Source organism: Somniosus microcephalus, chromosome 4 (genome assembly GCF_052327205.1).
Source record: "Somniosus microcephalus isolate GS21.2 chromosome 4, FLI_Smic_1.0, whole genome shotgun sequence".
Lineage (NCBI taxonomy): Eukaryota > Metazoa > Chordata > Chondrichthyes > Squaliformes > Somniosidae > Somniosus > Somniosus microcephalus.
The window spans coordinates 155,266,692-155,290,866 of NC_140990.1; the positions used below are offsets into that span (position 1 = coordinate 155,266,692).

The 24,175-nt window shown below is 45.3% G+C and overlaps 1 protein-coding gene across 6 annotated transcripts in view; it reads right to left on the reverse strand.

Moving 5' to 3' along the window:
- Positions 1-393: 393 nt before the first annotated feature.
- kansl1l (KAT8 regulatory NSL complex subunit 1-like) overlaps positions 394-24,175 on the reverse strand; it is a 125,385-nt gene continuing 101,603 nt past the window's right edge. For 2 of the 6 annotated variants that reach the window (XM_085985374.1, XM_085985370.1), the window contains exons 12-16: positions 13,792-13,840; positions 12,135-12,247; positions 10,445-10,613; positions 2,799-3,120; positions 394-862 (exon numbers count right to left, since the gene is read on the reverse strand). In XM_085985374.1, coding sequence (XP_085841500.1) covers positions 2,854-3,120; positions 10,445-10,613; positions 12,135-12,247; positions 13,792-13,840 — 598 coding nt within the window. In that variant the 3' untranslated portion in view covers positions 394-862; positions 2,799-2,853. Of the gene's footprint in view, positions 863-2,798; positions 3,121-10,444; positions 10,614-12,130; positions 12,248-13,791; positions 13,841-24,175 lie in introns of those variants that run through there. The other 4 variants (XM_085985371.1, XM_085985373.1, XM_085985372.1 and 1 more) reach the window with 4 other exon arrangements.

Below are 24,175 nucleotides of genomic sequence, written 5' to 3' on the forward strand. Positions count from 1 at the left end.
CTCTGTAGCTTAGCAACAGCTTCAGTTACACCCTTGCACAGCAACAAATGGAGTAAAAAAAGTTACCTGAACCGACTCCTGAATTTTGCCGGTGGATAGAGCGTTCCGGTTATTTAGGGGCTGGTTAATTGAAAGTTTCCTGTAACTGTTATGGGGCTAACTAAGCCACTTATGACAGTTAGTAAACATGGAACATGCTGGAAATCCACAGCAGCTCTGATTAAGGTTTCAGTTGGTGGGTGATCCGGTCTGACCTCAGACATTAGCCTGCCTTTCTCAGGTGCTGCTCAATAGGCTGAGTATTTACAACATTTCCGGTTTCTCCTTCAGATTTGCAGCACAGCTGCCCAGGGTATGTCCTTTTGTGCACGAGAGATCAATGACAGAAAAATATTTTTTTATAACTAAAATAACTTTACTTTTTAAAAAGTAAACAGAAGGCAACAGGGTTTGAAAAGAAAACAAAACAAGCAGTTTTGGAACAATTCCTCAACACAAATACAGTTACATACATTTTCTCAATCTAATTGTTAGGACCACAGAGCCAGCTGCTGGTCAAATGATCTTAGGATGCAGAGTGTCCAGTAGATTAAGAAATGCTTACATGTTTGGATACTGCTGTTCTCATTGAGGCTATATGACCACTTCAGGCTGGCACTGTCTTAATATAATCCACACTCATTTCCCTTAATGCAAACATCCAACATTGCAGCTCTTTGTGTGACCTCCGGTTCAGAACTTTTGCCGAGTTGCATTTTAATGATTTTGAGATCAAATCAGCCCAAACGCTTACAGGATTGCAGGTTTCATTCGATACCATAGGGTGGTTTCTTGAAGGTAATGGCTTCAATTTAATGCCTGGCTGCAAGAAAAATAGGAAATGCAAGGATTAGTTGTATTTAAACAAGTAAATATGATCAAGACAGGATATAAACATATTCAGAAACTTAAGGCCGTTTTCCTCTTTGATCTTTATTTGACTGGAGTTAATTTCAGGTTATTCCCAAATGGAAAACTGATGTAATGACCTCAGCAGCCCTGGGTTAAGGAAGTGAATAATCAGCTAGTTTCCCCTCTGCTGGAAAGCACATGCAGGTGTGTGTGTTGGTGAGGACAGAATCAAGCTCAGCTGTGATGCATTTTACAGTAGAATAGCCTGCCGTCACCATCTAGGCTCATGTGTGAAGAATGGCTAAGTGGATGAGGTGCCAGAAGGCTGCTAGTGTCCTTGGATTGGTGCCTCCGCAGGAGCCGATACTAGGGGGGAGGGAGGAAGAAATCAATGTAGTGGAAGGAGAGACATTCATACTAGTCTCATCAATTGCAGACACCATTTCATTAGGTTTTACTCTCTGTAACATCCCTCCACTAAGTAACAAATACTAACCACAACTCAAAGGTGGATGAAAAACCTTCTTGCCATTGTGCAATGTGGACCATGTGCATGTTTTTAGTGGGATTTTCTGCAGAGCTGTATATTTAATAAACGTGCATTTCCCCAAAACATTAAAGGTAACTTCCTAATTATATGGATATGGTTCAAACAATTCTCAAGATGCACAAGTTATTCAGACATATCACCAACAGGTAGGAAACCATGAAGGTTTATTTTGCCAACAAACAAAATGCAATCTCGTCACATCACAGTATGCCTTTGGCAACGACACAGCGCCCTGGGACACACACACACACACACACACGAATCACAAGATTGTGGAATGAACTTGCAGTTCACAGGAGTGTTAAAGATAAATTTAAAAAAAAATTATTTTCTCCGATGAAGTGGTAAGAGTTTGCAACTTTACAAAGAGAAGGGGGGGGAGGGGTGTATTGTCAGCGTGATGGACTCCTATTTCAAGACGGTTTAAAAATTGCTAGCAACTGTTTTCCAGTGTGTGGACTCCCCGAATTGTAGGTCTGCTTTTCTAACTGGGACACAGAGGCATCTTTACAGGCACATCATTCTGTTATATCCTGAAAATAAACACAGTCGCTGAGAAAAGTGCAGCACTACATAAAGTCAACTAATTGTTGAGTTGTACAGAAACTGTACTGCAACCCCAAGCACCATTCTTTCAACACATTGCAAACCGTCAATAGAGGATCATCCAGATTTACATCCGGCATGGAGGTCGGGAGATAGCAGAGTTGGAATAATTTAGTGGCATGGAATCTAGGTTTTTGTGTCTGCTCGGATATGATTACTTGTGTTCAGATTAACTGGAATCTGCTGCCTGGAATTTTGTAGTAGGACTGGAGAAAAACCTCAACAGAATCAACACAACTTCATCAGCTGAAACTCAGCCTGAACTTTGAGGTGTATAAACTGCACCTCTCTCGCTACATGTGCAACCTGATATTAAAGCATTACTGCAGAAGGAAAACACAGGCAGGACCCCAGGTTCAATTCCTGACCTGATCTCTGCTGGGGCAGCAGTGGGGGATTACAATTAGCTCTCTGCCCTAAATTAAAGTGAAAAACAAAATCAGCTCCTAATTGCTATCCAGAAACTCCTGCTGAAAAATGCCCGTGTGGATGTTAGTTGAAGGCAGGAGCCAGCTCTCCACGAGTAAATAGTCTAGAACACTGCCTCAGCCGATGCATGAATTCTAACCACTTAAATGAAGTACTGGCAGGTCACTCCCATCCATGAAGCTGCACCCCTGTCGGAGTCTGCACCTTTAGGAGGGGAGAGGAGTAAATTAGCAAAAGAAAATAATGGTGCAAAGGTTTGGTTAGCATTGCTGCGAAGGTAGTTACGTTACATTCAAACAAACAAAAATTACTGCAATATCACCTTATGATCATCCAATAATTCTCTGTTTGCTAAATAAACCCCAAGTTTATTGGCACTACTTCTTTGCACTGTTCTGTCCCCGGAGTGAGAGTTTATATTGTGTTTCTTCAGCATTTATCTGCCCAGTAGATGGCTCTCTCTCTGAAGTTGCAGTGCCACAGGGTGACTGGTTATGAGCTGGGCTGTTCTCACTGAGTGCTGAGTATGACCTTGTGAGTGGCCTGGGGCCGCCTTTATCAGCTACAACCATCTCTGGATGAGTTGAGCGTTTTTTCTCTTCATCACTTAGAGGGAAAGTACGACAATTCCATGGTAGAACGACCTGCAATAAAGGACAGTTCTCATTACAGATAAAGCTGTGTCTGATTTATATATTTTCCATTGCATGTTATTCTCCAATATTATGTTCACAAGGAGCAGCAGCACACAACATCCTGAAGCTCTGCAGCAAAACTATTTGATTTCTTAACATTTTAAACCCACCTCACTGGTGAAGTTGCAGTGTCACAGAGTAACTGTTCACATCGAGTATGACCTCACAGGTCCATCCTTCACAATAAATACGCCTGATGCCTTAATCGGCTGGGCATATTTTGAATTCCAAAAGTAATGTGCTCAAGAGGGTGAGAGAGACAGGAAGAATGATCTGCCATCCTTTGTTTCTTAACCTGTCCCATTACCATCTCCTTTTGCCTTGAATATATCTCAATGTCTCTTAATCTCTCCTGCCTTCTATCCTATCACAGACCTTCCCTTTTCATCTCCCCCCCCCACCCCATTTCCCAGCCACTACACTTGCTTAAAAATCTGTTCCATTTCCTGTTTTGTTTCCAGTTCTGACGAAAGGTCATCGACTCTGTTTCTCTCTTCATAGATGTTGCCTGACCTGCTGAGTATCTCCAGCATTTTCTGTTTTTATTTCAGATTTCCAGCATCTGCAGTATTTTCTTTTTGTAAGAATGTTTCTTACTTTACTGCAGGTTAAATTTCCCAAATTTTATCACAAAAGTGTTTTAACATGTCTTAATAAATTATGCTCCATGTTGAAGAACTCTAATTTGATGTAAAGTCCAACCTGTACTTTGGTAACTTTCATCTTGTGCAGTGTCATACAGCAAGTGCTTGTTTCAGCAGTGCCTATTCCATGTCCCATCAGCTGCCACTCGCACTTCTACTTCTCAATTCTGGACCTGGCTGTCTCCTTCTCTCTGACTCTACATTTACATTACCAGCAAAACTTGACACCTGAGCAACCACCCAGAAAAGCCGCCTTCATCCTGGCAGGTCTGTCACTGTAAACAATGAATTACTTCATGGAAAAGCACTGAATGATCAACCTTCACTGTTTCAATCCTTTCTTCTTCACTCTCTCTTAGGCAGTCCCACGGAACTGAGGATGACTTGCTTCCACACTAAAAATGAGTTCTCAGGTGACTGATGAGTCCAATGGAGGACCTACAGTCTCTGTCACAGGTGGGGCAGACAGTGGTTGAAGGGACGGGTGGGTGGGGTGGTTGGGTTGAACTGAGGGAGCGCCGCACTGTCGGAGGGGCAGTAGTGAGGGAGGGCCGCACTGTCGGAGGGGCGGTACTGAGGGAGCGCCGCACTGTTGGAGGAGCGGTACTGAGGGAGGGCTGCACTGTCGGAGGGGCGGTACTGAGGGGGTGCTGCACTGTCGGAAGGGCAGTACTGAGGGGCGCTGCACTGTCGGAGGGGCAGTACTGAGGGGGCGCTGCATTGTTGGAGGGGCAGTACTGAGGGGGTGCTGCACTGTCGGAGGGGGCGCTGCACTGTTGGAGGGGCAGTACTGAGGGAGCGCTGCACTGTCAAGTGAGACGCTAAACCGAGGCCCTGCCTGCTCTTCCAGGTGGGTGCAAAACATCCCATGGCCCCACCTCAAAAGAAGAGCAGGGGAGCTCTCCCCAGCTACCCGGCCAACATTCATCCCTCAACCAACATCACCAAAACAGATTATGTGATCATTTATTAGGAACTGAGTCGAAGCAGCACCAAACGCATCTAATGATGCGGCACGAGCTCGTCAGGCCGAATGGCCTTCTTCCATGCTGTAACCATTCTATGATTCTATGTCGACCTTTCCATGCAGTAGAGAGGAGCTGTTCATCCCATTGATCTGAGGCTGGATGCTCAGGAGTCTGTGAATCCCAGAAGGACCTTGTGATATAGCTCACTGTACCCAGCAATTTTAAACAGGCAACGCCTCAATTTAAAAACTCTCATGCTTGTTTTCAAATCCCTCTGTAGCCTCGCCCCTCCCAATCTCTGTAATCTCCTCCAGCCCCACAACCACCCCCCCTCCCCCTCCCAACCATTGGCAGCCGTGCCTTCAGCTGCCTTGGCCCAAAGCTCTGGAATTCCCTCCCTAAACCTCTCCCTCTCCTCCTTTAAGACGCTCCTTAAAACCTAGCCTCTTTGACCAAGCTTTTGGTCACCTGTCCTAATATTTTCTCAAGTGGCTCAGTGATAATCGCTCCTGTGAAGCGCCTTGAGACGTTTTACTAAGTTAAAGGCGCTGTATAAATGCAAGTTGTTGTTGTGTTCTGTAAATAAGACGAAACCGAAAGGAAAACTTGCATTTATATAGCGCCTTCCACAACCACCGGACGTCTCAAAGCGCTTTACAGCCAATGAAGTACTTTTGAAGTGTGGTCACTGTTGTAATGTGGGAAACAGGGCAGCCAATTTGCGCACAGCAAGCACCCACAAACAGCAATGTGATAATGACCAGATAATCTGTTTTAGTGATGTTGATTGAGGGACAAACACTGGCCCCAGGACACCTGCTCCCTCACTATTAATGTGCACAAATGAAAATGAACTGCATTAAAGATTCATCTGCTGCATAACAAACCATCGCCATCTCTCTCCATAAAAGCCCTGTCATCTGCACTGCCCATTCTTTACAGTCCAACAGCTTATATTTTTTCGGTTTATGTTTTCAATTTGTTATTTTATATCAAACTATTCAAAATAACCACTAATCACAGTCTCTCTCCCTAGCACCAACACAGCTTGATACTGTATCCAGGATACACACATGATGTCATACTATGTGATGTCTTAAAGGAAAAGGAACTTTGTGGGGATGGGGGGGGGGGGGGTGGTAACTCCTGGTAAATTATACCCAATAACACCGCTTTTAGGAGATCTAGAAACTGAATGGAAACAGGGATATTTCTGGACTGAGAATGTCTGATAAAGGCAATGAAATTCTGATGGTTTATTTGCTTTTTACATACTTCTACAAAATAACACTCATTAACAGCTCCCTCAGGAGAATAAGCAAAATGTATCTTCAGTCAGCTCAATCCTAGTGGATCTTGCAGCTTATGGACCAATCAGCTTGGTTCCATTTATTTTTAAGGAGTGATTAAGTTGAAGATATTCTTCCTTTATCTTGACTCTCATCATTGACCAACCAAGACAGCATGCAAGCTCCAAGATGCACTCTTTAATTTTCATTACCCCTTTCTCTCAGGCAAAACATCACCTCAGACAACCAAGCTGTGATCTGCAGTGTATCACATGGAGAATTAAACAAGAATTCTGCCATTAGTCAGACTGCTCCACTGGGCTGTGAACACACCTGACTCGATAGGAATATTAACACCATTCTGGGCACAAACTTTCAAACTGTTTCATCTACTGTAAATTAAAGGAATGGGGTAGAAATAAACTTCTGTATAAAAAAAATTATATTGAGCATCCTAGAGTCTGGAAAATAGTCAAACATTACATACTTTAATTGGTATGATTTAATTATATAAATTCTAACATCTTTAGGGAGGAACAGAGGAAAGACTGTTTTATAACAGTAGGAGGTCAAGCCATATACTTGTTTTAACATGCTATAACTTTGTTACCCAGAGAGCGGTTAGAATATGGAACTTGCTACCATATGGAGTAGTTGAGGCGAATAGCAGAGATACATTTAAGGGGAAACGAGATAAATAGAAGGATATACTGATAAGAGTGAGATGAAGAGGGATGGGAGGAGACTCGTGTGGAGCATAAACACCGGCATGGACCTGTTGGGTCGAATGGCCTGTTTCTGTGCCGTATATTCTGTGTAATTCTATGTATGTACTCTCTTGCAGTTTTATGGATATAGCTTTTGAGGCAATCAGGTGCAAGTATCACTCAAGTCTTTGCATGCATGATGAAAAATTTGAGGTGTGACAGACATACAAGATGCAGAATTTCTTTTAAGTAATAGTGAATCTCCCATGGCAATGCTCATAGTTAGTCAGAAGATGTGCAGTCTCAGATATTGGCCTCAAACCAGCTCACAAGGTGAACAGCACAGGCGACAGTGTGAATGATAGGGCAACTTTTATGCAAATGAGAATGCAGTCCTTTTTTTAAACAGGTATGTTAAAATAAAATCTACACAATTTACTTAAAACGCAAAGCCTTTTCAGGAAGCTGAACAGATCTTAATATATGAAGTCACCTTAGCTTAGATGGAATTATCTCTCGGATACCCTGCCCTCCCAAATCCCTATCCCAATCCATCATTACTCTTTGACCTTCCTACTCTCCTGCTGCTGTCCCAGGCTTGACTCCCTCTTAGACAAGCCCACAGCTTCCCTCTGTGCCTCTCGTGGCATCCTACGAAGGGCCCATCGAGGCACTCGTCGCTGCCTCAAGAGCAGCAACCCCAACTGTCCCATCCCACTCTCTCGCCGACCTTCCCGCCCAGCGCACCTACTGGGGGCAAATCTTGCCAATTTCCTCCCCATCCAACTCAACCCCCCAGCGCTGACCCTGTGGACACTGGCAGTGGGGCAGCCATCACCGACCCTCTCCGCATCTCCCTCCAGAATGTCTGTTCACTTGCGAACAAGGCCCTTGCCATCCATGAGCTTATTGTGGATGACTGCATCGATATCCTGGCCCTGATGGAAACTTGGTTCAGGGGTGATGACACCTTACCCTTAACTGAAGCCTCCCCACCTGGCTATACCTTCCTCCACGTGCCCCACTCAGACCGCCGTGGTGGCGGTGTGGCTCTCATCACCAAATCACATCTTGGTCTGTCCCCCTATTCCTCTGGCAGTTTCTCCTCCTTTGAGCAGCTCACCTTATTCCACCCCTCTCACCTCATTTAAAATTCTTCTTCTCTACCGCCCACCCAAGTACCATAAAAATGTTATTACTGAGATATCTTCACTGTTGGGGGGTGGAGGTGTTTTAACATGCTATAACTATTTTACCCAAAGACTGGTTAGACTATGGAACTTGCTACCATATGGAGTAGTTGAGGCGAATAGCAGAGATACATTTAAGGGGAAACTAGATAAACACATGAGGAAGAAAGAAATAGAAGGATATATAGAAGTATAGCATCGCCCATCTCCGCCCTTGCCTCAGCTCATCCGCTGTTGAAACCCTCATCCATGCCTTTGTTACCTCTAGACTTGACTATTCCAACGCACTCCTGGCTGGCCTCCCACATTCCACCCTATGTAAACTTGAGGTCATCCAAAACTCGACTGCCTATGTCCTAACTCGCACCAAGTCCCATTCACCCATCTCCCCTGTGCTCACTGACCTACACTGGCTCCCAATTAAGCAGCACCTCGATTTCAAAATTCTCATCCTTGTTTTCAAATCCCACCATGGCCTCGCCCCTTCCTATCTCTAATCTCCCCACAACCCCCCCCCCCCCCCCCCCGAGATATATGTGCTCCTCTAATTCTGGCCGCTTATGCATCCCCGATTTTAATTGCTCAACCATTGGTGGCCGTGCCTTCAGCTGCCTTGGCCCAAAGCTCTGGAATTCCCTGCCTAAACTTCTCCGCCTCGCTACCTCTCTTTCCTCCTTTAAGGTGCTCCTTAAAACCTACTACTTTGACCAAGCTTTTGGTCACCTGCCCTAATTTATCCTTATGTGGCTCGGTGTCAAATTTTTTGTCTTGAAATACTCCCGTGCAGCGCCTTGGGATGTTTTACTATGTTAAAGGCGCTATATAAATACAAGTTGTTGTTGAATTATAAAGGGAGAACAGCAGCAGCACATGGGTTAAAAGGGAGAGAATGAGGCGATCAACTGTCACCAAATCTATGATTAAGGACATGGTGCCAGGGCACTTAGAAAATAATAATAGGATTGGGCAGAGTCAACACGGATTTATGAAAGGGAAATCGTGTTTGACAAATCTATTGAGTTTTTTGAGGTTTTAACTAGCAGAATAGATAAGTGGATGTGGTGTATTTGGATTTTCAGAAGGCATTTGATAAGGTGCCACATAAGAGGTTATTAAACAAAATTAGGGCTCATGGGATTGGGAGTAATATACTAGGCATGGATTGAGGATTGGTTAACGGACAGAAAACAGAGAGTAGGAATAAACGGGTCATTTTCGGGTTGGCAGGCTGTAACTGGTGGTGTACCACAAGGATCAGTGCTTGGGCCTCAGCTATTCACAATCTACATCAATGATTTGGATGAGGGGACCAAATGTAATATATCCAAGTTTGTTGATGATACAAAGCTGGGTGGGAATAGAAGTTGTGAGGAGGATGCAAGGAGGCTTCAAGGGGATATAGGCAGGCTAAGTGAGTGGGCAAGAATGTGGCAAATGGAATATAATGTGGAGAAATGCGAAGTTATCCACTTTGGTAGGAAAAATAGAAAAGCAGAGTATTTTTTAAAATGGTGAGAGATTGGGAAATGTTGGTGTTCGGAGGGACCTGGGTGTCCTTGTACACGAATCACTGAAAGTTAACATGCAGGTACAGCAAGCAATTAGGAAAGCAAATGGTATTTTGGCCTTTATTACATGAGGATTTGAGTATAAGAGTAAAGACATCTTGCTGCAATTCTATAGGGCCCTGGTGAGACCACACCTGGAGTATTGTGCACAGTTTTGGTCTCCTTACCCAAGGAAGGATATACTTGCCATAGAGGGAGTGCAACGAAGGTTCACCAGACTGATTCCTGGGATGGGGGGGATTGTCCTATGAGGAGAGATTGAGTAGACTAGGCCTATATTCTCTAGAGTTTAGAAGAATGAGGGGTGATCTCATTGAAACATACAAAATTCCTACAGGGCTTTACAGGGTAGATGCAGGGAGGATGTTTCCCCTGGCTGGTGAGTCTAGAACCAGGGGTCACAGTCTCAGAATAAGGGGCCGGCCATTTAGGACTGAGATGAGGAGAAATTTCATCACTCAGAGGGTGGTGAATCTTTGGAATTCTCTACCCCAGAGGGCTGTGGAGGCTCAGTCGTTGAGTATATTCAAGACAGAGATCAACAGATTTTTGAATATTAAGGGAATCAAGGGATGTGGGGATAGTTCAGGAAAGTGGAGATGAGGTAGAAGGTCAGCCATGATCTTATTGAATGGCGGAGCAGGCTCAAGGGGCCAAATGGCCTACTCCTGCTCCTATTTCTTATGTTCTTATGTAAAGGCCAGGTTACTAGAGAAGTAATACACACTCAAGGACAGTGAAACGTGCAACACCAGATTTACTGCAAAGCCAAATGCCTAAAAGAAACAATGGAAGTAGCTACGTGGTTCAAATGGTACACAACACAAAGATTACATTTACAGATAAGAGGAAAACATTTTCTCCAACCTACTATAAGCAACTGAACAATTAATTGTACTTTACCTACCTTTGCATTGGGCACTCCCTCCAGGAGTAACTCCCGAGTCTCTTCACTCTGTGCCATCTCAGAAATACAGCACACTGAGCTATAAAGGCCGAGTTGGTTTTCACCATCTGGAGGAGGTGGAAGGTGGGGATTCAAATGCTCATCATTATTCTTACTAAAGGATGATGACCTAAAGGGAAACACTGCAGTGATAAGCCAAAAGGCTACAAAACACATTTTCTGTATTTACCACTGATTTTAAAATCAGAAGGAAAGCCTGGCAGAGCATGTTCAGTACAAACTATACCCCCAGATGTAGTATTTGAAAGGTAACAAGTCTGGACATTTCTTTAATTTAGTGGAGAGGTTTCCCTCTATGGTGGGAATGTGTTTCAATGAGGGTGTTTATGGGAGTGTCCCACACTAACACAGGCTATCTGGACACTGATTCACAGGCCCATGTGCCAGGAGGTTGAGCACCAGCTGGGTTCTGTTGACTTTTTCCAACAATGAATTCAGCAAAAATAAAGTGTCTTTACAGCCAGTGATTGTCAGACACCCAAATAAATACAAGTTCACAAAATAATCCTATTCCATAATCTACAATCTCTTTCCACACAAAACTGACCAAGATGGAATTAAAAACTAAATGCAGTTGTATGTTGGATCTGCAATTGTCGGCCTGACTCCCACAAGTTCTCATTCTTCAGCTCTGCCATTGTGTGGAGATCAGAGCTGAAAACAGAAGCTTTCCACAGCGTGAGAGCCACCCCCGCTGCTCCACTGCCTACTTGCAGAGGGGTACTGACAGAGGCTTACAAAAAGATGTTATGTGGCATGGCAACATCCAAGAGAAAATAATGAAAGTCTTAAACAGATAGACAGCATTAGGGGTCCAGAAAGGCCTCCAACAGTTGTCAGCAATAGCAGCACGCATCGTGTTGCTCTCAATAAAACCCTGACCATGATAGTGCCAAGGGATGTTGCAGCTTATCCACAATTTCAACTGGTTTATCTTTCTGCCCTTTAAAGATGAATTTTAAAGCTTCCCCAACGACACCGTGGATAAGTTACCACCGTGTGTAGTACTGGGATGACTAGGAAGTTCTCAAATTAGATTCTTGCTCTATGCTCAGTTAGCTGATCACAGCTGGAGCAACAAGTGGCTGCTACAACTAGGCTCGAAAGGGAAGAATCACCCAGGAGTCCTGCTCATTGTCCAACAGCCACTCTGGAAAACAACTGTGTGTAGATTTCAGGTGAGGAGAGCATGGGGCTTGATGGTAAAGCTTGTTGACACGCACTGTGTAGGCTCACGCATGAAGGGTTATTACATCAGTGAGGTACCAAAGGCTGCCAGCGCCCATGTCCCCACACACCGTCAAAGCGTCAACGGAACGGCTTCAGGAGAGGAACTTTTACAAAAAGATTGTTTGAAGTATGACCATATAAAAGGTACAAACTTCGAAAGAAATGTGTTGAGGGCAGGTTAAAAATAGTAAGCAGATTATAGTCAAAGAATATATACCAGATTAGGGTACTTCATATTCCTTTTACAGTGTACCAATACAGAATGAATATGGAGAAATAGTGTAAGTAATTTAATTTGTTAAAATACAATTCTCAACAAACTCTTAGACCATTTGTGCCATGATGAAAGAGAGAGAGCGAGCGCACGAGAAGTAATGTCATGTTGGATCAGTACACCTGCCTGTTGCCCCTTCGATGACATCTGCTTTTCTCCCAGAGGAACCACCGTGCCTGCTCCCTTCCTTCATGTTTTTTATGCCGTAAAGCAAATGCTTCATCTGAAGTGTCTTCTAGCTGTGAGTAAGGTAGAGAGACAGTGACCAACAGAAACTAGTATCTTGGCCCTAATTAAAATAAATCCTGTTAAAATGCTTTTACAAAGATTGCACTGCACTTCAAGAGGAAAAATGTGAATGCAAGAAATGTGAAATAAAAACAGAAAATGCTGGAAATACAGAGGCCCTGATATCTACAGGGAGGCAGGGACGGTGTGGGTTGGGCGAAAATGGCCAAAGAACATGACAAGGCTGGGGAAGTAGATGTCCTGCTGAATTTAACGGCAGGACCAGTCATTTTTTCCTTCTGCTTCCCGCCCGGTAGCAGATCAAATTGACAAGAGCTCCTGCCTTCCTGCTTTTCGATGCCAGGTTTCCCAAGCCCTGGGAAACCTGCACGGCAACTGTTAAATTTAAATCAAGCTCCCGCAGCGGCCGTCCATCAGCCGCGCGATACGCGGGGGACCTCAGCAACGGCACCGGACCTCAGGCGCTAGGCAGGGGGAGGGGCCAGAGAGAGGGACAGAGGGGAGCGGGGGAGTGGGGGGGGGGGGAGAGGGAGGGAGGGAGACAGGGGAGGGGAGGGAGGGAGAGAGGGGAGGGAGGGAGGGGAGGGAGAGAGGGGAGGGATAGGACAGGGAGAGGACATGACAGGGAGAGGGGGGACACACAGGGGCAGGGAGACCAAACGCCCCAAAATTGCCCTCGCAACGCGGTGTTAGGGAACTAAGGTAAATATTTTAATGATGTGTTAGGGAATTAAATAACAATTTAATTGGGGGGGGGGGGGGGGGGGAGCGCCTCGGGAAATCGCGGGGGGGGGGGGGGCCTCGGGAAATCGTTGGGGCGGGCGAGCCTCTGGAAATCGCGGGGCGCTCGCGCCGGCCGCACTGACCGCGCATGCGCCGCCCGCGAGAGCCCGCTCCCGCCGCTCAGCATTCCCGCTCTGGCAACGACACCGGACCTCAGGTAGGCAGGGGGAGGGGCCGGAGAGAGGGACAGAGGGGAGCGAGGGACACAGACAGGGGAGGGGTGGGGTGGGGGTGGGCGAGGGGAGGGAGGGAGGGAGGGAGAGGAGGGGAGCGGGGGGGGGGGGAGGGGAGCGGGTGGGTGAGGGGAGGGAGGGAGACAGGGGAGGAAGGGAGGGATAGGACAGGGAGAGGACATGACAGGGAGAGCGGGGACACACAGGGGCAGGGAGACCAAGCGCCCCAAAATTGCCCTCGCGCCCCAAAATTGCCCTCGCAACGCGGGGCCCCCCAGCTAGTAGGGTTATATAGGATAGTAAATCAGCAGTTTTTAAAATGTTGGTGAATACTGAGAGCACTGTTCATCTATTACCAATGCTGTACAATATCAGATGGAAGCAGTGAGCTGGAAAGCAAAACCAGGGGAATCCCAGCACAAAACTACTCAGTACAATTGATAGGAAATGCAGCTGATTTAAATCAATTTGACAGCTGCAACTTGAGCACTCTTATTTGCCTGATTAATACAAGGGGTGGCCACTAAAAGCCGATTCCACACTGTTATTGCAACATTTGCTGTACACTTCAAACCTACCACTTTCCCTTGTAGTTCCTTCAATGGTTTGATGGCCACAATTCGCCAGCTGTTGATACAAGGGAAAACAGATTTGATCAACAAATCATTGAATGATACAGCACAGGAGGCCGCTATCCAGCTCATTGTGCCTGTGCCGGCTCTTTGAAAGAGCTATCCAGTTAGTCCCACACCCCTGCCCTTTCCACATAGCCCAGCAAAATTTTCCCCTTCAAGTGTTTATCCAGTTCCCTATTGAAACTTAGTATTGAATCGGCATCCACCACCTTTTCAGGCAGTGCATTCCAGATCACAACAACTCACTGAGAAAAAAAATCCTCATTTCGCCTCTGGCTCTTTTGCCAATTACCTTAAATCTGTGTCCAACCAACATGCCAGTGGAAAATTTCACCCAATCTACTCTAACAACGCCCCTTATGATTCTGAATACCTCTATTATATCTCCCCATAATCTTCTCTACTTTAAATAATACTGAACTTTAAACATGTGTTATGATCAAAATAAGACATTGAATCTCATTTTCATTGCGGCTACCAGCAGAATGCAGTACATGTGCTCTAGGCTGACACTCAAGTGCAGTAGTGGAGGTGTCAGAGGTGCTGACTTTCGGATGAAAGACAGACTTGCATTTATATAGTGCCTTTCACGAATGTCCCAAAGCGCTTTACAGTTAATGAAGTACTTTTGAAGTGTAGTCACTGTTGTAATGTAGAATGAGACGTCAAATCAATGGCCCGTCTCCCATCTCAGGTAAAAGATCCCATAGCACTATTTTGAAGAGGAGCAGGGGAGTTCTCCCCGGTGTCCTGGCCAATATTTATCCTCAACCAACATCAAATTGGCTGCCACGTTTCCTACATTACAATAGTGACTACACTGCAAAAGTACTTCATTGGTTGTAAAGCGCTTTGGGACATCCTGAGGTCATGAAAAGTGTGATATAAATGCAAGTCGTTCTTGTACTTTAACTGTCAGCTAGTCTGGGCATTTAACGATTGGTATAAAAACTGCATATTTAATTGTGTGCACAAGCAAGGGAGTACTGTAAATCTGACATACTTGTAGTTCTTAAAAGTTTAGTTCTCTTTTTGATATTAATTTTTTAATTAAAAACAAGTTAGGGGACGGTCACCCTGCACGGGCGGGGGGGGGGCGGTCACCCTGATAAAAGGCTCCAAGAGACCAGGTAAGCCTCACAGCGTTGGTGGGAAACTCAGCGGCGGCAGCGGGGCTATAAAAGGCGCCAGAGACCAGGTAGGTTTACTAATCTCCAATCTCAGAGAGAGAGAAGTAAAAAGTAATCGAAGTGTGACGTCACCAGAAAGCAGGTAAGTGATTGGTTGGTGAGTATTTCACAGAATCACAGAAACCCCACAGTGCAGATAGAGGCCATTTCGGCCCATCGAGCCTGCACCGACACATATCCCACCCAATCCCCGTAACCCCTACACCAACACGTAACCCCACGTATTTAATCCCCCTAACACTAAGGGTCAATTTATCATAGCCAATCAACCTAACCCGCACATCTTTGGACTGTGGGAGGAAACCGGAGCACCCGGAGGAAACCCACGCAAACACGGGGAGAATGTGCAAACTCCACACAGTCACCCGAGGCCGGATTCGAACCCGGGTCCCTGGCGCTGTGAGGCAACAGTGCTAACCATTATGCCACCGTGCTGCCCGCTCTTTCTCTCTTTTTAAACTTTAACTCTGTGGTTTATAGTTTCTAAGCTCTCTGTGGTGTAGCGGGGACTGTTTGTAAAACCAGGGCCCTTAAATATACCATTTAACTGTAGTGTAATTGGTGGGATTGATTTGATTTAATTTAATTGCAATTAACTAAAGGGTAAGTCATGGCAGGACAGCCCGGCCCTGTGGTATGCTCCTCCTGCGATATGTGGGAACTCAGGGACACTTCCTGTGTCCCTGACAACCATGTGTGCAGGAAGTGTATCCAGCTGCAGCTACTGGCAGGCCGCATTGCGGCGCTCGAGCGGCGATTGGATGTACACTGGACCATTCGCAATGCTGAGGACGTCGTGAATAGCACGTTTAATCAGTTGGTCACATCGCAGGCAAAGGTTGGACAGGCAGAAAGGGAAGGGGTGACCAACAGACAGAGTACAGGAAACTTTGGTTTATCCGGAGGTTGTATGGCCGGAAACCTCTCTCCAACGGCAGAAATCAGCAGCCGTTTTGGTTAGGTTTTTTTTCTTCTCCTAGCATTCTTTTAACAGGCAGGCTCTGGAAAGCGTCTTTGTAGCTTAACAACTTCAGAGACGCTTCCAAGGTACGGGCCGAGTGTTTACAAGCTGTTGCTGAGCAACAGTGTTTGTTGTCTTCAACGTTAACTTTGCATGTCCGGCAGTTTTGATATAATCGGCAACACGCCGGTCCAGTCGGTGCCGGATATCAGAACTTTTCCTGTACTAGGCGCAGGCAGGTAGTGCAGGGATCCCCTGTGGACATCCCCCTCTCAAACAGATACACCACTTTGAGTACTGTTGGGGGGGGGTGGCTTATCAGAGGATGGCAGCAGCAGCCAACTTCCTGGCACCAGGGGTGGTTCTGCTGCACAGGACGGGAGGAAAAAGAGGGGTAGAGCTATAGTAATAGGGGATTCTATTGTAAGGGGAATAGATAGGAGTTTCTGCGGCCGCAAACGAGACTTCAGGATGGTGTGTTGCCTCCCTGGTGCAAGGGTCAAGGATGTCTCAAGAGCGGCTGCAGAACATTTTGGAAGGGGAGGGTGAACAGCCAGTTGTCGTGGTGCATATAGGTACCAACGATATAGGTAAAAAATGGGATGAGGTCCTAAAAGCTGAATATAGGGAGTTAGGAGGTAAATTTAAAAATAGGACCTCAAAAGGTAGTAATCTCAGGATTGCTACCAGTGCCACGTGCTAGTCAGAGTAGAAATAGAAGGATATTTCAGATGAATACGTGGCTAGAGGAATGGTGTGAGGGGGAGGGATTCAAATTCCTGGGACATTGGAACCGGTTCAGGGGGAGGTGGGACCAGTTCAAACCAGACGGTTTGCACCTGGGCAGGACCGGGACCGATGTCCTAGGGGGAGTGTTGGCTAGTGCTCTGGGGGAGGGTTTAAACTAAAATGGCAGGGGGTTGGGAACCTGAGCAGGGGGACAGAGGAAAGGGAAACAAGGATAAAAGATAGGAAGGAGAAAAACCAAAAGTGGCAGTCAGAGAAATCAACGGTTTAAATCAAACCTGGCCACAGTAAATAATAATTCTAATAGGTCTAAGCGTTAAAAAAACAAGCCTGAAGGCTTTGTGTCTTAATGGGAGGAGCATTCGTAATAAGGTGGAGTTTGCACATTCTCCCCGTGTTTGCGTGGGTTTCCTCCGGGTGCTCCGGTTTCCTCCCACAGTCCAAAGATGTGCGGGTTAGGTTGATTGGCTATGATAAATTGACCCTTAGTGTTAGGGGGATTAAAATGTGTGGGGTTACGGAGATAGGGTGGGATATGTGTTGGTGAAGGGATTACGGGGATCGGGTGGGATATGTGTCGGTGCAGGCTCGATGGGCCGAAATGGCCTCTATCTGCATTGTGGGGTTTCTGTGTGTTTCTGTGTGTGAATTGGCTGCGCAAATAGAGGTAAACGATTATGATTTGATTGGGATTACAGAAACATGGCTCCAGGGTGGCCAAGGCTGGGAACTCAACATCCAGGGGTATTCAATATTCAGGAAAGATAGGCAAAAAGGAAAGGGACGTGGAGTAGCATTGCTGGTTAAAGAAGGGATTAACACAATTGTAAGGAAGGATATTAGCTCTGATGATGTGGAATCTGTATGGATAGAACTGAGAAATACCACGGGGCAGAAAACGTTAGTGGGAGTGGTATATAGACCTCCAAACAGTAATGCGGAGGTTGGGGATGGCATTAAAAGGGAAATTAGAGAAGCGTGCTATAAGGGCACAGCAGTCATCATGGGTGACTTTAATCTACATATAAATTGGGCTAACCAAATTAGTAACACGATTGTGGAGGAGGAATTCCTGGAGTGTTTACGGGATGGTTTCCTGGGCCAATATGTCGAGGAACCAACCAGAGATCGGGCCATCTTAGACTGGGTATTATGTAACGAGAAAGGATTAATTAACAATCTTGTTGTACGAGGCTCCTTGGGTCGGACCGATCATAATATGATATTTCTCCATCTTGATGAAGAATTCTATGATAGAATTCTTCATTAAGATGGAGAATGAAGTTGTTGACTCAGAGACTAGGGTCCTGAATTTAAACAAAGGAAACTACAATGGTCTGAGGCGCGAGTTGGGTAGGATTGATTGGGGAATGTCACTCAAAGGGTTGACGGTGGATAGGCAATGGCAAACATTCAAAGACCGCATGGATGAACTACAGAATTTGTTCATCTCAGTTTGGCATAAAAATAAAACAAAAACGGTGACTCAACCGTGGCTAACAAGGGAAATTAGGGATAGCATAAGATCCAAGGAGAGGACATATAAATTGGCCAGAAAAAGAAGTAAACCTGAGGATGGGGAGCAGTTTAGGATTCAACAAAGGAGGACAAAGGGATTAATTAAGAAGGGGAAAATAGAATATGAGAGTAAGCTTGCAGAGAACATAAAAACTGACAGTAAAAGCTTTTATAGATATGTAAAGAGAAAAAGATTGGTGAAGTCAAGCGTAGATCCCTTGCAGTCAGAATCAGGGGAATTCATAATGGGGAACAAAGAAATGGCTGACCAATTAAATACATATTTTGGTTCTGTCTTCACAAAGGAGGACACAAATAATCTCCCAGAGATGTTGGGGAACATAGGGTCTGATGAAAGGGAGGAACTGAAATAAATCAGTATTTGTAGGGAAATGGTGTTAAGGAAATTGATGGGATTGAAGGCCGATAAATCCCCAGGGCCTGATCATCTACATCCTAGGGTACTTAAGGAAGTGGCCCTAGAAATACTAGACGCATTGCTGATCATCTTCCAACATTTGATGGAATCTGGAACAGTACCCATGGATTGGAGGGTAGCTAATGTTACCCCACTATTCAAAAAAGGTGGTAGAGAGAAAACGGGGAATTACAGACCTGACATCGGTAGTGGGAAAAATGCTAGAGTCCATCATAAAAGATGTAATAGCAGAGCACTTGGAAAACAGTGACAGGATCGGACAAAGTCAACATGGATTTACAAAAGGTAAATCGTGCTTGACTAATCTACTGGAATTTTTTGAGGATGTAACTGGTAAAATAGATAAGGGAGAACCAGTGGATGTGGTGTATTTGGACTTTCAGAAGGCTTTCGATAAGGTCCCGCATAAGAGATTAGATTGTGTAAAGTTAAGGCACATGGGATTGGGGGCAAGGTATTGACTTGGATGGAGAACTGGTTGGCAGACAGAAAGCAAAGAGTTGGAATAAACGGGTCTTTTTCCGAGTGGCAAGCAGTGACTAGTGGGGTACCGCAGGGATCGGTCCTTGGACCCCAACTATTCACAATATATATTGATGATGATCTAGACAAGGGAACTAGATGTAGTATCTCCAAATTTGCAGACGACACAAAGCTGGGTGGGCGTGTGTGCTGTGAGGAGGATGCCGAAAAACTCCAGGATGATTTGGACATGTTGGGTGATTGGGCAGAAACATGGCACATGCAATATAACGTGGATAAATGTGAGGTTATCCACTTTGGTAGCAAAAACAGGAAGGCAGATTATCTGAATGGCAATAGATTGGGAGAAGGGGAAGTGCAACGAGACCTGGGTGTCCTTGTGCACCAGTCGCTGAAGGTAAGCATGCAGGTGCAGCAGGCGGTTAAGAAGGCAAATGGTATGTTGGCCTTCGTAGCGAGAGGGTTTGAGTACAGGAACAAGGATGTCTTGCTGCAGTTGTACAGGGCCTTGCTGAGACCACATCTTGAGTATTGTGCGCAGTTTTGGTCGCCTTATCTGAGGAAGGATGTTCTTGCCATGGAAGGAGTTCAGCGAAGATTCACCAGGCTGATACCTGGGATGGCAGGAATGACGTATGAGGAGAGATTGGGTCGATTGGGCTTGTACTCGCTGGAGTTTAGAAGAATGAGAGGTGATCTCATTGAAACTTATAAAATTCTGACAGGACTGGACAGACTAGATGCAGGAAGGATGTTCCTGATGGTAGTAGTGGAGTCCAGAACCAGGGGTCACAGTCTAAGGATAAGGGGTAGGCCATTTAGGACAGAAATTAGGAGGAATTTCTTCACCCAGAGAGTGGTGAACCCGTGAAATTCTCTGCCACAGAGGGCGGTGGAGGCCAATTCATTAAATATATTCAAGAAGGAGTTGGATATATTTCTCAAGGCTAAAGGGATCAAGGGGTATGGGGAGAAAGCAGGGTACTGTTGGCCTTCATAGTGAATTTGGATGATCAGCCATGATTGCATTGAATGGCGGAGCAGGCTCTAGGGGCCGAATAGCGTACTCCTGCTCCTATCTTCTATGTTTCTGCAGGCAGGGGGACGGTCACCCTGCACGCCGGGGGGGGGGGGGGGGGAAACCGCTCAGCCCGCACGCGGGCGGGGACGGTCACCCTAGTTCAACCTCTTCATACAAATCAAATATTACTGTCATCGTTGGAAAAAAGATCACCTGGGAACATTGTGCCTTGTTATGAACTGCACCCTTAAGTGCTTTGATGCGAGGAACGGAGACTTGGAGTAAAGCAATGAGAACAATGGAATCCACAAACTAAAGCAGGTTGACATACACCAGGCTGGAGAGAATGGAGCTGTTTTGTATTTATGGAGAATGAGAAAGATCCACAGTAGGTCATCACCATTCAGACGACACCATGCAGACTGCAGAGGTTAAGCAGACTTGTGACTGATGATGATATTACGAGAGCCCTGAAGGAGCACATCACCATCACACTGACCGGACAAGTGAGGCTCAGCCTTGTGCAGTGCACCTGGGATGTTTCTGAAAGTATCGATCTCCTGTCTCAGCTGGAGCTGGAGGAGTGCCTTTGGACAGAACCTGAACCCAAGGACACTCAGCACCCAGAAGAAGTTGGTGGGGACATCCCGATCATCAGAATAGCCTTCTAGCAAACAAGACTTGTTTGCTGCGTTTGGAGAGGACGTCACATCTCGGGAAGTCATGGAACATTGAAAAACATCACAAGCTTCAAAAAAAATCACTATAGAACCGCTGCTAAAGGATTCCAAAACAAAAGACGAGTGCCGAACTGCTGCTTTCAGTGTTGACTATAAAACCCACTGATTTACAGTGTAGACAAAAGAGCAAAGCACAATTTGCATTTATAGAATGCCTAATGCCCTCAGTAAGTCCCAAAGCACTTTATAGCCAATTAGTTACTTTTGAAGTACAGGTCATTGTTATGCAAGCAACCATGGCAGCCAACTTATGCACAAACAGTAACCAGTTTTTGGTGGTGTTGGTTAGTTCACCGACCAACCCACACTGGAACGAGCTTAAATGAGGAAAAGCAGAGTACAGCGAGAGGACATTTCTGAATGTGCTATGTGAGGACAGCCCAATGTTAAAATAACTTGAAATTTCCCTGATGGGTCAGTGGGTAAAGACACCACTCAGTGTAGTGTTGAGACAAAAAGAGCAGACGCTCCCAGGCTCGATTGCCTGTCTTTGTTGAAAGAATTAGGGAACACTAAAGTCTTTCATAAACATATAAACAGAAAAAGGGTAGTCAAAGGAAGGGTGGGCCAATTAGGGACCAAAAGGGAAATCTTCTTGTGGAGGCAGAGTATGGCTGAGGTTCTAAATAAGTACTTTGCATCTGTCTTCACAAAACAAGAGGATGCTGCCAATATCACAGTAAAGGAGGGGGGGGGTAGAGAAATTGGATAGGATATAAATAGATAAAAAGGAGGCACTTAAAAGGTTGGCAGTGCTCAAAGTAGAAAAGTCACCTGGTCTGGATGGGATGCATCCTAGGTTGCTGAGGGAAGTAAGGGTGGAGATAGCAGAGGCCACAATCTTCTAATCCTTCTTGGATATGAGAGTGGTGTCAGAGGACTGGAGGATTGCAAATGTTACACAACTGTTCAAAAAAAGGAGTCAGGCCAGTCAGCCTAACATTGGTTTGGGGTAAACTTTGAGACACAATAATCTGGGGCAAAATTAATCAATCACTTGGAAAAACATGGGTTGATAAATGACAGCCAGCACGGATTTGTTAAAGGCAAATCGTGTCTGACTAACCTGATTGAATTCTTTGATGAAGTAATGGAGAGGGTTGATTAGGGTAGTGTGGTTAATGTGTATATTGACATTCACAAGACATTTGATAAAGTACCACAAAATAGACTGGTTAGAAAAATTGAAGCTCATGGGATTAAAGGGGGAGAGGCAGCGTGGATACAATGTTGGCTAAGGGACAGAAAGCAGAGAGTAGTGGCGAATGGTTTTTTTTTCAGACTGGAGGGGAGTATACAGTGGTGTCCCCCAGGGGTCAGTGTTAACTGCTCCTTTTGTTACATATTAATGACCTGGACTTGGGTATAAAGGGCTTATTTTCAAAGTTTGCAAATGACACAAAACTTGAAAATGTAGTAAACAGTGAAGGGGATAGAAACAGACTTTAGGAGGACAGAGACAGGCTGGTAAAATGGGCAGACACATGGCAGATGAAATTTAATGCAAGGGGGGGGGGGCACGGTGGCATAGTGGTTAGCACTGTTGCCTCAGCGCCAGGGACCTGGGTTCAAATCTGGCCTCGGGCAACTGTCTGTGTGGCGTTTGCACATTCTCCCTGTGTCTGCGTGGGTTTCCTCCGGGTGCTCCGGTTTCCTCCCACAGTCCAAAGATGTGCAGGTTAGGTTGATTTGGCTATGATAAATTGACCCTTAGTGTTAGGGGATTAAATACGTGGGGTTACGGGGATAGGGTGGGATATGTGTCGGTGCAGGCTCGATGGGCCGAAATGGCCTCTATCTGCACTGTAGATTCTGTGAAGTGTGAAGTGATGCATTTTGGAAGGAAGAATGAGGAGAGGCAATATAAACTAAACAGCAATTTTACAGTATAATTTTAAAGAGGGTGCAGGAACAGAGAGAACCGAGGGTCTACATACACAAATTTTTGAAGGTGGCAGGACAAAATGAGAAGGCTGTTAAAAAAAAGCATATGGGATCCTTGGCTTTATAAACAGAGGTATAGAGTACAAAAGCAAGGAAGTTATGCTAAACCTTCATAAATAACTGGTTAGGCCTCAGCTGGAGTACTGCGTCCAATTCTGGGCACCACACTTTAGGAAGGATGTCAAGGCCTTTGAGAGGGTGCAGAGATTTACTAGAATGGTACTAGGGATGAGGGACTTCAGTTCAGTGGAGAGATTAAAGATCTGGGATTGTTCTCCTTAGAGCAGAGAAGGTTAAAGGGAGATTTAATAGAGGTGTTCAACATTTTTAGGGATTTTGATAGAGTAGATGGGTAGAAACTATTACCACTGGCAGGAGGGTCGGTACCAGAGGACACAGATTTAAGGTTCTTGGCAAAAGAACCAGAGGAGAGATGAGAAAGATTTTTTTTTACGCAGCAAGCTGTTATAATCTGGAATGCACTGCCTGGAAGGGTAATTGGATATATTCTTCAAAAGGGAACATTTGCTGGGCTATGGGAAAGATCAGGGGGGGTGGGACTAATTGGATTTCAGTTTCAAAGAGCCAGCACAGGCACAATGGGCCATATGGCCTCCTTCTGTGCTGTATCATTCTATGATCCTATCAGCGTTCTGGGGAAACTCTGTCAGGGCTCCCACTTCTGACCATTGTCCAGTGACTCCTGCTGGAGTGAGTGTGTGTCTCTGATAAGATTAAGCTTCACTGTGATGCCCTTCATGATCAAATAGCCTGCCAATGTTCACTGTTTAAGCTAACAAATGAAGAATGATGAGGTAGCAACAGTGACTGGAGTCATGAGAAGAGGGGGAAAAAATTGGCCCCAAAAAAATGCCTTAAATGTTAGCAGGGAGAAGATTCCATGTAGCAAAATTATAAATGTGTTCAACTGTAGTTGCTTGTGATTTCATGACAAATAGAGGACAAAATATCTCTGGTCTAACTTCTATAAACTAATCACAAACCCATATAAAGTTTGATAAATTGATAGGTTTTAGCTCCAGATTACCAAACTAACCTGTGGACCTATCTAACAAGAAGTATCTGTAAATTAACAAGGTTATCCACTTTGGTGTCAAAAACAGAAAGGCAGACTATTATCTGAATGGCAATAGATTGGGAGAAGGGGAAGTGCAACGAGACCTGGGTGTCCTTGTGCACCAGTCGCTGAAGGTAAGCATGCAGGTGCAGCAGGCGGTGAAGAAGGCCTTCATAGCAAAAGGGTTTGAGTACAGGAGCAAGGAT